The 15235-nt window shown below is 39.7% G+C and overlaps 1 protein-coding gene across 2 annotated transcripts in view; it reads right to left on the bottom strand.

Annotated features, from left to right (window-relative positions):
- The window catches only part of pdia5 (protein disulfide isomerase family A, member 5), a 60492-nt gene that overhangs the window by 9540 nt on the left and 35717 nt on the right, over nt 1-15235 (bottom strand). Inside the window, exons 12-16 of one of the 2 annotated variants that reach the window (XM_059342803.1) lie at nt 8761-8831; nt 7863-8026; nt 7275-7405; nt 2517-2587; nt 603-945 (exon numbers count right to left, since the gene is read on the bottom strand). In XM_059342803.1, the coding sequence (XP_059198786.1) occupies nt 862-945; nt 2517-2587; nt 7275-7405; nt 7863-8026; nt 8761-8831 (521 nt within the window). In that variant the 3' untranslated portion in view covers nt 603-861. Of the gene's footprint in view, nt 1-602; nt 946-2516; nt 2588-7274; nt 7406-7862; nt 8027-8760; nt 8832-15235 lie in introns of those variants that run through there. The other variant, XM_059342802.1, reaches the window with a different exon arrangement.

The following is a 15235-nucleotide window of genomic DNA, read 5'->3' as shown; positions in this document are numbered from 1 at the left end:
TTCATTAGGCTTAGGCACTGTGAAAACATGTGCAAGGTCTTATGATAGTCGGTAAAACCTGCTGGTTGTCAAACATCATGTTGGCTAAAGTGTTGTAAACAAACCTGCACAGGAGATATCGAGGTCAGACACAATTATCGTGGTCATGTCCATATCAAATCAAATCAAATCAAATCAAAATTACTTTATTTATCCCCGAGGGGAAATTCAGTTAGTCTGGTAGAATCTCTGGAAGAATGAGACAGCCTGATGGCTGTAGGAGCGAAGGATCTTTTGTATCTCTCCGTCCTATATCATTCGATAAGTCCATATTGCAATTATCATGAAAGGCCTAGTTCCAACTATTATTTCTCTGTGTACTGTAGGAAGATATAGCTTTAATATTGCAGAGGACATATTGTAATTTTATCGCTGATGATGTATTCATGTATTCCAGTAATCAACAAAGGCATGAACGACTTCCTGAAGTTGCAGCTGAATACTCTTCAGCTGCGAGTTGTACAAAAACATTTTCAGATTATCTGTTGACTTTTAATGTCATCATGAAATGTTACAAAGGATTGCCTCAGAAAAATGGATGACTAAGTTGTTGAAGACGTCACTATTACACACCATCTGACAATGATTTTTGAAAAATTCCAAACAAATGAGAGAGGAACATTGCCTGAGTGCTGTTGGAACAACGTGCGGTTAACATTAAGCATCTCAATGAAACTATAAAATCAAAACATAACAACTTAAAGTTTTTTTAAGGTGTGTGTCACTTAGAGATGATAAATCATAGCTCAGAGTATTGCCAGACACGCAGCCAAAACTTTAAGCGTGTGCGTGTGTGTGTGTGAGTGAGTCACACATACACAATTAAAGAGGTTTGGAAACACTGAGCCCTGCAGTCAGGGTATTAACAGGGAAGAGCAGGAGTGGGAGGGTCTCTCGACACGAGTCCTGAGGGAAAAGGAATGAAAGGGAGTAGAGATGATGAAGGACCGGAGTGTCCTGTTGTGACTGTATGAACCTCCAATAACCCGAAACCCCAAAGTGTGCTGGAGATTTGATGAGACTGTGTGGGCTTTAGCTAAGTGGTTGAATTCCTAATCCAGATATTAGAAACAAGGTGGAGGGAGTTGTATGTTTTGAGTGTTCAGGATACCACTGTTTAAAGATCTAATCCGATATTTTTAGTATGCAATATGTGACAACAATCACTCTGAAGGCCTCTTTATCATTGCAGATTAGCTGCTTATTTTATTTAACTCTTACCTGACACCCACTGAGCTGTTAACAAAAGTCAAGAAATGCAGTTGTGATAAAGACTATAGATTACTGTATATGGAGTGTATTTGTATAGTCTTTTGTGACCACCCAAAGTGCTTTTTACACTACACATATCAGGAGCAATTTGGGGTTAAGTATCTTACCCGAGGATACTGTGACTGCCAGGGCCAGGGATCAACCCACCTGAGCCACAGCCACCGTCGATGGGTCCATAAAAGATATGACCTGTGTGTGCTGTCTGATCTACAAGGTACATCATGTGCACTTAACATGTGCAGAAATGGAAAGCAAAACATTGTTTAAAGTTACAATTGTGAAGATCTCTGTTTTGTTTTCTTTGGTGGCACCTATGGCGCTAAACTGTTGGCTTTCAGATCTCACTTTCACTAGTTTCTGAAGTTTCATCTTCAGTCATCGCTCTTATTTTGTTTGTTCAGCAATAGAAACTGGATAAAATGTTACGTTGCTTCATAGACAAGTGAGTTGAAGTGTGAGTCTGTTGTGTTAGCTCCTCTCTGGCGGAGCAACCTCTGCTGGGTGTGCACCGCTTGTTATTTTTCCTGGGAACAGAAACCCAGTTCCTAGGTAGGCGTAAGACTGGAAATGAAATCAGTATGCCATCAGCTGGAACAATACTGTGTTACTTCATTTGGTGATAGTGACTTAACAGGAATTTATTTGAATTCAATGATTATTATTTTAAGGGACAGTTAGCTTATGATTTAAGATATTTCATTTCAAGTTTATGGATGAATCTGTGAATCGGCAATTGTCCACAAGACAGAAAATATGTCTATTTTTTTTGTATCTGTGGCCTTCCAGGGTGACTGTAGCTAAATTTGTGTTTCCTTTCTGTTATATGTTGCAGTCTGCACCTTGTTTGTGCTTGTTGTGTTTGTGTATTTTTATTTTGTCTGCGTGCCAAGGTTGCAAGATGGATTGAATTTGTGTCTTTTATTTTCTTTATGTTTTTTGTTTTCTTGCTTTGTGAACGGTTAACCAAAACCAAACTAAACCAAATACCTGTGTAAGACACCACTTAAGTAAGACAGCTTGAAAATACTGTAAAGTGTTTTTCTTTTCACAATAAACAGAGACTAAGAAAAACAAGTATTGTTACTATAAGAGTCAGCTCGAGCGAATCTTGCCACAAACTACTGCTTGGTGTAAATGTGTGTGTGTGTGTGTGTGTGTGTGTGTGTGTGTGTGTAATTTGAATGTATAGAAAAAGCAACACTAACCTTGCGGTCCTCTTTAAAGAGCTCTGCTGCCGTGGTGAAGTGGGGAACAGCGTTTTTACAGTGTGGACACCCTAAAACATACAGATGGAACATTATTACAGCTCATCATGACACACTTAGACCATAACATCTAGCTTAATGTCCTAAACAGCAGCTTATACAGGTACTAACACACATAAACATGATACTGCTAACATGCACGCATTCGCAAATACAATGAAATCACTTCCATAAATCATTTCCCCAGTCTCAAACATGTTCATAAAGCATGTGGCACCTTCACAATCCTGCAGTTATTTAGAGGTTTACGCCACATTAGAGATGGTTCACTTGTATGTTACGAGGGACTATAAATCTCTTTATTGCTGTCATAAACACACCCACTCCCGCTCTCTCTGCTCCAGCAGCCATCCATATACAGTAAGTCAATACTTACACACCGAAAAGAACCACAACAACAGATCACATTCACAGACAGCAGGTTCGCTTTCAGTAAGTGGAGGAAAGATGATGCAACTGTACATGAAAGCTCACCAGGTTGTATGATTTTCTGATTCTAGCTCCATCCTGATTGGGGAAGATTTATGCACTGCACTCTGATACCTAACACTAATAACTCATGATGACTCATTTTCCCTTTCAATTTCTGTGAAAGTTTGACTTCCTGTAGATGCTATTCATAGTTTTTTTTCTTTAGATATTAATGTCAAGTGCCCAGTCACTTTTCTGTTCATTACAATCCAACAGTTGATGCTGTGGTTGGAATTGGGGAAGGTGAAAAAGGCGAGAACACCTTTTGTAGTGACGAATACATTTTTTAAGAAAAGAAAAAGGAAGTTTGCCAGTGGGTTACCGGATAAAAGCTTTCATGAACCGAGTTAAGGTTGAATTACTGGTCAATCACCCTGGGACAAAGAGTCACAAAATAACTACCGGTACATTAAAAAAATGTGGATTATTCTTTCATTTTTGTGAGGCAGCATCGTGACAGTTCTTCCACATGGATGGTGGAGTTAGGATATATTCACTGTCCGCTGGGACTGTTTGTATGGACGCCAGGTTATTCAATGTGTTGATGCATAAATATGTGGATAGCCAACCGTAACAGTAATAGCTTACACCAATATGTGATTTTCTTACCATGTCATTCAAAAACTATGGCCATTAATCTGCTGCTATATCTGCCTCCACTCTTCTAGTTTCAGGCCACCTGATTTTGGAGCAGGGCTGCAAGAATTTACTCCCATTCAGCCACAGAAGAGTTTGTAAAGTCCAAGACATCCCACAGGTTTTGTATATGTTTGAGGTCAGGGCTCCGCAGGCCATTTCAGTTCTTCCACACTTAATTGGGAAAACCGTTTCTTTATATGTTGCGCTCTAAGAAGGAAGCCACTCGGAGATTGCCCAAATGTCATAACAGATTATTAAAAGGCACTCAATTTAAATATCATCAAGACGTACAAAACAAAATATATTCAGTTACTCATTGCTGATCTCACTGAAAATGGATTTTTAAAGGCTACAATTCCATTGACTGATGGCAACCAAAGTATTTTTACAGTTGCATGCATGTGAGTCCACAAGCATGCACATACACACAAATAGCTCTACCTTTCAACTCAATTATACATCAACTCTGCAACCGTCCATTTGCCTTCCTTTTCAGAGCTGCCTCACTAAGCCAGCATTCAGCACAGCTCAAAAATCCATTTCCTGCTGAAGTACCCTTTTAGCTGTAACATTAAATGGCCTTTAAACCTTTAAAGGTTCTGTCGCAGATCTGAAACCGATATATCAAAAAACACAGCAGTGTGCCACGATTTTCCTCAACAGGAAGAGAACAGAGCGACCAGGCAGGTCACTGTAACTGCTCAGCTGCATCACACCAGAAGTGCGGGAATATTGCAGTTTTATCATATCTCACATACCTTCTGCTATCCGAGTGTCTTAATAACAGCATTAAGACAGGTCTGTTCTTGATAATGAGACCTGTCATTCTCATTTAACACCTCTACCTGCACTTTATTTCACTCGCCTTTCTCATAATTACTGGTAGAGACTGACAGAGAGGAAGTGAGAAAAGCAGCATCAGCCAGCGTCATCATCACCTTCACTCATTGATAAAAATGTACCAAGAACGCAAAGCCGTATTAATACAGCTTAACACTAAATACACCAGAATTATTTGTTTGGAACTGAGCATTATTTATACAAATATCTCCAAATAAGTGTTTAGTCAATTAGACAATGCTTTAATCTACCACTGTATCTATGTATAAAAAGGTCATCAAAAAGAGCCAGTGAGAAAGAAAAAAGATATAACACTATATAGTTTAGGTTCAATTTTGCAGATTTTTGGCTAAAAGTGAACAACCAAAACTTTTCTTAAAAAAGGAATTGTTGAGCATCTTCAGCCTCAATGTCTCAGCAAGCAGCTGCATCTCATCAAATGCTCTATTAGACACAAGCTCCCTCACTGATAAGACAGCAGTGAGCAGGATGCAGATGGGGTGGGCGGTGTGGGAGGGCAGCAGGTTGTTGCTGTCTGATGTGCATCTGGAGCGTCTCTTTGTAGAAGGAAGCACCAAAGGCCTCGACAGAGACAGCAGCCCGACCGCCATGCCCCGATCGGCTTTGATGCTCTCATCAGACACAAAGGGCAGAGGTGCATGTGTGCATCTACGTGTCTATTGATAACTAAGCAAGTTAGCCACTCTGTATTCTTTCTGCATCTGTGTTTGGTTTAATGATGAGTGTCATAACACTGGCTCTTTACATTTTTAAATAGAAGTTCAACAACAGAGACTATCACATTGTTCTTTATGGAAGTTTCACTTAAAGGAAAAGCAGCTAATTGAGAAACTCTATGTAGACTCAAAACAGAAAAATGCATATGTTTTCTTTTGGGCAGATTTATAAAGCAGCACAATGCGCTGTTTCCGTTTTAGAAATCCTGTGAAGCTGGGCGCCTGTGCACAAGCCTCATTTCCACTCCCATAAATGGATACAGAAATGCACTTAACATCTGTTTGCACATCTATATTTGTGCTCTTTATACCACTGTCACTGTCAGCAAGAAATACAGCAAAGAACGTGTAATTTGTGTCTCACAGATTCAACAACCATCATTGCAGTAAATTCTTAATCATCACTGATTGAGGAGGCGGCTGTGGCTCAGGGGGTAGAGTGGTCGTCCACGAATCAGTTGGTGGCTCTTTCCCCAGTTGCTGCATTTTACATGTCAAAGTGTCCTGGGGAAGATACTGAAACCCAAATTGCTTCCGATGGCTGTGATGGATGTGCGAGTGTGTGTGTGAATGTTTATCACTCCTGATGAGCAGGTGCTATCGTGTATGAATGTGTGTGAATGAGTGAATGCTGGCTTGTAGTTGCCAAGACTAGAACAGCATTATATAAATGCAGACCATTTAACATCATTATTATTAAACTTCACATACACTCATAGTGCTGATGTTGAAACATAATTTAAGTGCTGGACGATTTAGGATCAAATGAAATTTTAATTAATCTCAGAACCCCTCAGCTATTTGTCCGACAACAAATTAGCCTCAGGGAGCAGGGGACAGTATTTCTGAGGTTCCAGTGTAGCCATCGGATATCCGGATAATGTTTATATGTCCAAGACTTCCTCTTCTGTGAGCCGGTCGTTGCCTACAGGCTGTTTAGCCATTCGAGACTCAAGAATAAAGTTGGAGCTGAGAGACTACGTGTCCAACTGAATGTTTTTTCTACAAATGAACGCAGATGAATTAAAAAAAAAGCTAAATCCCAGCGAGATGATAGCTGAAGGATTCTCAGAGTGCATTTCAGCAAATGTGTTCCGTCTCTTTTGCTCTCCACACGGACCAATTGCCTGTATTCAACCAAAACTCACTCAAGCGTGATTGTTCAATAATACTTCGACCGGACTACAAATATAAACCACAACCAAAATCTTAGTATGGCCTTTAAATTCTGTATTCACATGCAGATATCTGGTTTTAGAGACTAAAACTGAAATAACAGTGAGACACCAGCTCAAGCAAAAAAATAAATAATACAATCTGTTACTTTACTTTTCAAAAAATGATTCTTATAAATGTACCTTTGACATTTTACAGACTGCAAAATAATACAACTTTTACTGTCAGTGAAACAACTGGAAAAGAGTGTTATCCATTTCTCAATTAATATACAGTCTCCTCCTCATCATATCACCAGCAGCTATCTTGGCTAAAGTGTGTGCGTCTGGTCTGAAGCATGAGTGATGTGCACACCTTTATAAATACTGTGAATGTGTGGGAACAGGCATACGCATGGGGTCTGTGCCCAGTTGGAGACAAGATTATTTCAATGTCAAAACACAGTCCAATAAGTCTCTAAGAGGACTTAGCTGCTTTATAAAATGTCATGTTTTCCTGGAACTCTGAAATAACAGTGATTCTCTTTTTTTATAAACTTGCACAAATCTATTCTCAGTCATGTGAATCATTCCTCTGTCTCCCCATGGCTTAGGTGGGGTTTATATACTGTGTGATGAGGAGTTTGACAGGCAGCTCGGAGTTACGTAAGCGTACTGATTTAAACCCAGGATATGATCGCACCAAGTTCAACAGAGCACGGCTGTGATGGCAACTTCACACACACTTAACAGTATGATCACAATAGCCAAGCAAAGAAAAAGTAACCATTTGTGAAAAGTGCCAATTACACAATTACAGCATTTCAGCAGGAATATGAATTGCTGGAAGTTCTTACAGGGAGCGTAGAACATGACCAGAGCATGTTTTTTCTTCTTCAGAGCTTCTCGGAAATCCTCTGATCCAAGATGGCTGACGCTGGAGGGCTTGTCCTCCCAGGACTGCTCTGGTGGAGGAGGTGCCTGGGGACTGCAGACATAAAACAGAGCAAAGAAGTATTTATTATATTTACTTCATAGAGGGAAAACACTACAGTGTAGCATAGTGTTTGCCTTCCTTGCAGTTTCTGAAAAAAAAGTGTTAAAAATGAGGAAAAAAAGGGTAACGTGTGAATATGAGTGATATAATAAAACATGATGGGTGAGACTTTATGTCAGCCATATATATAAAATGATGTAGGTTGACCTCTGGTCACAGACTTTGCCTTTATGGAGTCTGTAATTGCCACAGCTGGACTGATGTCATCTCAGGTCCATTATTGTACATTTCAGAATGACCCTTTCCAAAGGTTAATCTATTACACTGGGAGGACTAAATTACTGCACTGTACACGAGTTTGAGTCTGTGTCTAAGTGTGTTAACTTTGCACAGGCAGTGTTTGTAGGACTGGAGTAAAGAAATGATCAAGCTGTTGAGTGTGACTCACTTGTGCAGGAACTCGATGATCTTGTCTTTGCTTCGGAGGTGTGGCAGCGTGTACTTATCTTCACCTTTCTCAAAATACTTGACGGTTGGGAAGCCAGAGATCTTGAAGCGATCCCCCACAGCCTTGTGCACTGTGGAATCCACTGCTGCCAACACTCCCGGACTCTGCGGAGAAATAACAATAGCGAGGCTTAAGTCAAGTGGGGTAAAATTAAGTGGTGATCTGTCCAATTAGCCCAACAGAGGTCCGTGATACTGACCTGTTATATGACTCCAATTAACAACCGCTACCTTGGAAAGAATCCAAGTTTAACCTTTGCAAATGAGCATATAGTGTTTGTATATACAGCATACTGTAGCAGCACTGCATTAGTAACACTTGCAGAGAAGGAAGGAGGAGAAAAATAAATGATATGATGGGTCTTAAGGGCTCAGGGTGAAAGAGGTTCCAGTCTATCCATAGTAGATAATGGCCAAGCTTTTCCCATTGACCTCCAGTGCTGGGCAGAGAGCCACAAGGAGAAGGTCCAAGCATCGGGCCGGGGGGATGCTCATGGATGAGATAATTGCTACAGTCACCAGGCTGCAGTTTTATAGGCCCTGCCCCTGGCTGGGGAGTGTTAGATTACCACAGAGGACAGAATGGCGGAGAGGAGAGGCGAAGAACACACCCGGCTAATCAGAAACACATCGAGAGATGGGTTGCAGGACAGACCAGCATGTTGGGTGCATTGGCCAAAAGCCTCCAGGCCAAGAGGAGGGATTATTATGAGCTGTTAATGAGGTGCCGCAACACCCGTGTAGTTCTGTATGTTCATCAGAGTGTGAGGTATGAACCAAACACAGGCCTGTAGACATGCATGCTGCATGAAAATACAAGCAAAGGTCAGGAAACTTACGTCTGCACCCTTGTTGAGTATTTCAGCAGCTTCATCATACTCTGGCTTCATCTTCTTGCAGTGTCCACACCCTAAAAGATTCAAATCACATATTAGAGCCAAAAAGTAAAAACAGAACAAAAAAACTGATAATTTTATTAAAATCTAACACTAAACAAACATTTCTGGTACAAATCCCTCTTGTACACTGTCCAAGTTGCTTACAGTCAGAGATTTAGTGACATCATTTTGGTAAGCTTTTTGATTTATACTGTCCACCTACGGTCTTCTGATATGCACCCGTTGATCTACAGGTGTGCACAAGCTCTGCTTTTCTATAGGTATTCATCTAATTATAAAAAACAGTTGCACAATGATATGTACTGCTGCAGGATGTCTCACAGCTTACTATCAAAGAAGTAAATTTAAAAAAAGACATACATATGGTACATTTTACAGAGTAAACTTAATAAATAGGAACTAGAGATATGTAGCAAAACACATTTAAAACTTGAGTTGAAAAATGAGGATCCAAAATACATGAAAATACACAACATAAGAAAATATGGCAACCTTGTTCTTCCTGTCTTTGACAACATGCTTATTTATATGTGAAGCACGACAATACTATAGGTTGTCATCCTTGAAAATGGTGTTTCATTCATTCACCCATTCTAAATGAAAATACACATAGACATAGACATACACATACACATAAAAACATGTATTGAAAATACAAATTAATACCAATGAATCTTTGATGAGCTAATATTAACCAATTATATCAGCCTGCTACCATATCTACATTGGTCATATTAGTCACAGTAAATGAGACCTCTCAATCTTGCAAAGCATGTAAACAAAAAATGTATGTAGATTTTTGAAGAAATGACTTCCATAAAACCAACGCTGAGTGCTTTCATGGTGCAATCTTTGCACATCATTACGTCCTTGAGCTGTCTAGTTGAATCAGTGCATTAACAGCTGTAATTCTCTGGTGTCTCGCTGCTTCACCCTGGTTTGTCTGTGGGTTTACTGCTGGCATGCTGAGGGTGAAACTGTAAATGAGATGACAAGAGTCTCATGTGTTTACCAGAAGAGTTAAGTCATGTCTGATTACTTACTACATGTTTCACTCTCAGGCATGGGTGTGTGTTTGTGTCTGAGTAAGCATGTAAGAGGCAAACTGAATGAGACTTAGAGCTGGGTGTGTGAGTGATGAGTACTGTTGTGAAGGAAGCGAGAAAGAAGAAGACAAAGTGGGAAGGAGAGGGGGAACAAATGGACGGAGGTGCCAGAAGAGCTGGGCAATGTGGTCAAGATTGATATCACGACAAGTGGTGTGCCTTAATATATGGTTAATGACACCAAAATATTTTTAATATCATATAATGATTTGTTAATGTATTCACATCACAACTACATACTGGAGTAACAAGTGAAGCAGGCGACTGTGGAGGAGTTAGTTCCAAAATAAATGTAACGACTTTGATAGTGTGGAAATGATTTGGTTGAATAATGGAGAAAAAAATAAACAGAATACTGTAAAAGGAAAATGGGGCTAAGGGTCTAAACAACAACTACACTGACACAATCACAAACATAATCGAATCATTTGCATGAAAATCAGACTGTGGAAACAAATTTCAATGGCTCGTTACAGATAAAATGCCAAATCCAGACAACTAAAAAGGCTTCAAACCAAGACTGTAAATATAAAAAAAGTTTTTAAAGAAAGCACTCGCAGACATGTGCTTCTATGTTGGTGCAAATAATGACAATATTGTTCAGTATGATATCTTATTACAAAAAATACTGTGCAGCATCCTGATCCAATTTTAAGGTAATATTTAAATTCATAGGACTATTTTTATATAAATATGGGGGTGCAGCGGTTCAACAAGCCATCTCTTTCAGTTTGCTTTGTTTTGCACATTAGTAAGAAGAGAAACAGAACCAATGCCAATGTTCTCTTTGTATTTTGTTGTTTGCAAAGTTAACATTTTCTTCCATCCAGAGACTTCATCATATGTGAACAAAAAATATTCTTTCAATAGTACAAGTACTCAGCCTGTTGAGCAAGCATACATGGCCAATGCTTAGAGACAGTCTCTCATTGACAACCTCCACTCCGTCGCGTACTGTAGTCAAGACTAAATCCAAAATGTTCCCCCACAGTTTACTTAAAAGATGCACTTTTATTTCCTCTTGGAAAAAAAAATGGGGCTGTGAAAACCGGGCCATGTTTTGTGTAGTGAAATGTTTTGTTTTTTTACCATTGGGTTCAAAAAGTATCAGACTGATTCCACTGACAGTCACTTAATGATAATATGAATTATCTCACAGCTCCATTTATGGCTTTGGCTTTATTAACTGGAGTGCAAAAACTGCAAAGAAAATGAATTCCATTACATCACATAACTTCAACATAAGCCAGATATTGTATCCCTCTGTCCTTTAATTAAGAAGCAGGACAGAACTGGTGTTTTTGTTCTGTATAACTGTACTATCTGGAGGTAGCGTTGTCTATATGTATGCATGTGTGTGTGTGTGTGCGTGTGTGTGTGCACATGTGTTTTGCAACAGTTTCCTATTTCAACAAATCTGTTCTAGCTCCCAGCATAATGAATAAATTCCCCGTTTGGAGCGGAGGTATGTTTAATATTGCATGAGCAACGACAAAAAACTGGCAAACATTTTATTTTTGGATCTAAAACAAGTTAACACAATATTTGTCTCACACAATGTACAAGATGTTTCTTCTTAGGACGTAATGAATATGCTGTTTGATCAGGGATGAGCAGTGTGTTCTATGTGCTCGTAGGGCTGTTGTGCACAGATGCATTGACACAAACTTGGTGCACTTCTTGGTACATTTCCAAACCTGCTAAATTGCCCTTGTCAAAACAGTTCAGGAATTCCTTTCTTCAATATACAATGCAGAGCTGGCACAGGCTATAAATCAAGTGCGATATGCCTCATGGAAAAAAAGCTGCTTCTCTTTCAACTGAGTCACTGTAGTGTGTGATCATCAGATTGTGTTGAGGCTTACCGGCAAAACAGAGCATCTAAAAAGACTTTGTCTGACCCTTCAAACTGATGAGTAAGAGGGAAAGCCGAAAGTCCGTCCTGTGCTCTGCATCGGCTCTGCTCTGCATTCAGAACAAGTGGTGCATGAGGGGCATGGTCAGTGTGTGTGTGTGTGTGTGTGTGTGAGCGTGTGCGTGTGGGGGGGCCTTACAGAAACACGCTGAAATATTGCTGATTCAGACTACAGGGGAGAAGAGCTCAGAGTCAAGAGAGCGAACAAACTGGCCGTGTACCACTATAGCTGTAATAGAAACTGATGCATGCGAAAACGGAAAAAGGCTGGAGTGTTTCCTCAGCAAATGTTAGATGTTAGGGTATTGTAAGGTCATCTGCTCTGGGTCCACTGCAACAGGAAGAGTAGCCTGTGGCTACTTGCTAAGTGGCTAGTCAGGATGGATGTTAAATTCAGGCTCAATATCTTCCTCATGCACCAGCTGCAGAGCAAACACAAAGATTTAGTGATCAAACATTGTCATTTACAGCCATCATTATCTGCTGGAACAATGTTCTGTATTCAATATTTTGTTTCGCTTTCTTCAAAGAACACTGGCAGAGGGGGGGACTTTTGTTTTGGTCCGGAACATAATCAGGCTCACTATGGGAAACAGAGCGTTCAGTTGGAGGTTTTTACCGCTGTAAGGAGCTGCACGCAAACAACCCCCGCTGAGTGCTGCTCAGAGGATGGTGAGAAAGGCCGCGCTGAGAGGTGGACAGAAATGCAAGCTGATGGTGGTGGTTGGTAGACCATTAATCTCACTCTGACAGCAGGGCCATTAGGAAAACTGCATTGAAGCAGCAAGGCTGGGCATCTGTGTGTGTGTGTGTGTGTGTGTGTGTGTGTGTGTGACAAAGAGAGATAGGCGGTGTAATTGTGTGCAATAAATGTTTGTGTCATGGTGTGAAATATGTGTTTGATACGTGTCACCGAAGTGCAGATATGTGTGTGTGTGTGCGAGCTGAAAAGATGTGATGCAGTTTGTTTTAGCTGACTGCCCTTGCTTTGAGTGTGTGGGTGACTGGCTGCTGTCCGCAGGGTGAGTCAAGTGCAGGACAGGCGTCTGTGAAGCTTGTGACACTACAGAAGGACGGGGAGGACGAGTCTGCTTCCTGCGCTGCTCAAACAGACGTCCATTCAAACATTTTTCAGCAAAAATAACATCAAGAGTTATTAACTCATGTTTTCTGCTGTAAATAACTCGACCAACTAATGACACTATAATCATCCCTGCAAGTCTGTCTGCTAAATGAGGATATAAAAAGTGAGAATGTGATAAAAATTCTCAATATCACTCCATGACCTTGCCTGTTGTCTATCAGATAACTATGTCCTTTCATACTAGTCATTTCTATCTTTTTGAGAAAACTCATATCTACATTCTATAGGTCCTTTTATTTATCATTTTTTAAAAACACTTTTTGGTGTTTTTGTTTTGACATAACTGTGTTTTAACTGTTAAGACAAAAGGATGAAACCAATGTTATCAACTTTTAAAACGGAAAATTAGTCTGAAAAGTCTGCTGAAAAACGTGTAATTTGAAGTCATAGATGCGAATAATATAAGATATATTTGAAATGATTTAGGTTAACCAAGAATGCCATATATGCGGTATGCCTGCATTCATCCATACTATATGAATACACATTCACTGGTGAGTATTGGTGTTTGGGTTGTTTTTTTTTTCCAGAAGGAAATTTGGTATGTCTGCCATAAAAAAAAAACCCTGTTTTGAAAACTTTTCTAAATGTAAAAAAAAAACCCTTGCTAAATGTCACTACATTTGTAACACTTAATTAAACACAGAATAGCATAAACTCTGAATAACTTAACATTCATTGTGGATAATTCAAATTACCTACATTTCATGCACTTTATGCCAACTCATCAGAAGTCAGCTGCAGTTGTGAAATATTCTTAAATATTAACACACACCTGGTCCACCTACATGACTCAAAAGGGATGATATTGGTGCCAGAAAAACATTTTGAGAAATGTTTTAGTAAGGGAAGATCAATACTGGTTTAATCTATGTGAGTTCAACACAAGCAGGGGTCCATCAAAGGTAAATTCAAACAACTCCAAAGCTGCCTGATTTACATGTTGTATATCACATCTAAAGTGTAAAAAAATTATTCATGCAGTTGGGTACACACTGTAGCTCCTTCTTGACTGACAGCTGCTCCAAGCAGCAGCACACAGCATCCCAGTCCATCTTGTGTAATGGTTGTTTTTACATTCCAAACAGACTGACCTGATAAATAAGATTGTGTCACTTGGCTCTCAGATCATATTTACAGAACTCTCACATCATGATATTATTCCTTGCTAGCTGCCAGAAGATAGTTTAAATATTAGCGTTGGGTTTTATGCAGTGAATAATGGGATAGTGGATGTAGCAGATCCCACTGCAGAGTGTGACAGTTAAGGATGTCTTTTTGTCGCTTCAACACCTGGAGAGTGTGTTTGCCCTCTGGGTGGAGTGCAGTGCTCTTGGCAACCTCGAGGTATGAAGACTCTGAAGCTACGTATGTGATGAAATTTTGAAAACAATGACTCATCATCAGGGGAGGGGAGCCATTTGTGCAGGTAGGGAGAGGAGACAGGATGAGGAGGTGATGATAGTAGGTGGAGGTGATACAGTAAGGGTTTAAGTGTTAGTTTAAAAAAAATAAACAAAAGGTCCAAAATTAGGTTGCAACACTATTTTTACACTGTGCTGTGTAGCTGATAGAATGTGTTATTTAATAGGGTGAATATATTTGCATGATTTTACAGCTGTGGGTTACATTTATCATTATGCAAAAATCTCCTTTGGACAGCTTCCTCACATGCAGGGTCCAAAGCAAAGCAATCTGGATGTGGGAAAAAAAATCTAACCCACTGACAAAATCTGGCATGTTTACAAAGTCCTGCGTAACAACAGCAGTATGGTGCGTGAATAAAAATGACAAGCAGGCTTATGTGAACCATATGGCAACACTGAAGAATTGTGCTGCGAGGATGAGAATGTGTGTGATCGTGTGATACAAAAAGCTAAAGTTGCTGCAGCCAGCTTGTCTTTGGGTTTGTTTTTTTATTTCCAGCCTCGACGGTTAAAAAGTGAGCATGACAGACAAACAGTGATGTTATTTGTGTGACTAAATAACAGTTCTGCCCGAGAGAATCTGCAAAACAATGTTTTACACAGCAGGAAGGAATGTGAAGCTCCTCTAACACACTGCTGCACATATTTTACTATTGAAACTCTCTTTTTTTGGAGAATCTGTGCATTTCTGAAGGTTAAAGGGGAGTTGTGAAATAACCAGCAATATTATAAAATCAAAGAAAAGACCAAAACTAACAATGAATTGATCCTACAAAAAAAGTATTGTATGTGAATCCAAAGCCATATGGATCTCATTCCTCTG

The sequence above is a fragment of the Centropristis striata genome, chromosome 10 (genome assembly GCF_030273125.1).
Source record: "Centropristis striata isolate RG_2023a ecotype Rhode Island chromosome 10, C.striata_1.0, whole genome shotgun sequence".
Lineage (NCBI taxonomy): Eukaryota > Metazoa > Chordata > Actinopteri > Perciformes > Serranidae > Centropristis > Centropristis striata.
The sequence above is the reverse complement of the archived record's forward strand: the minus strand, read 5'-3'. Positions and strand labels throughout refer to the sequence as shown.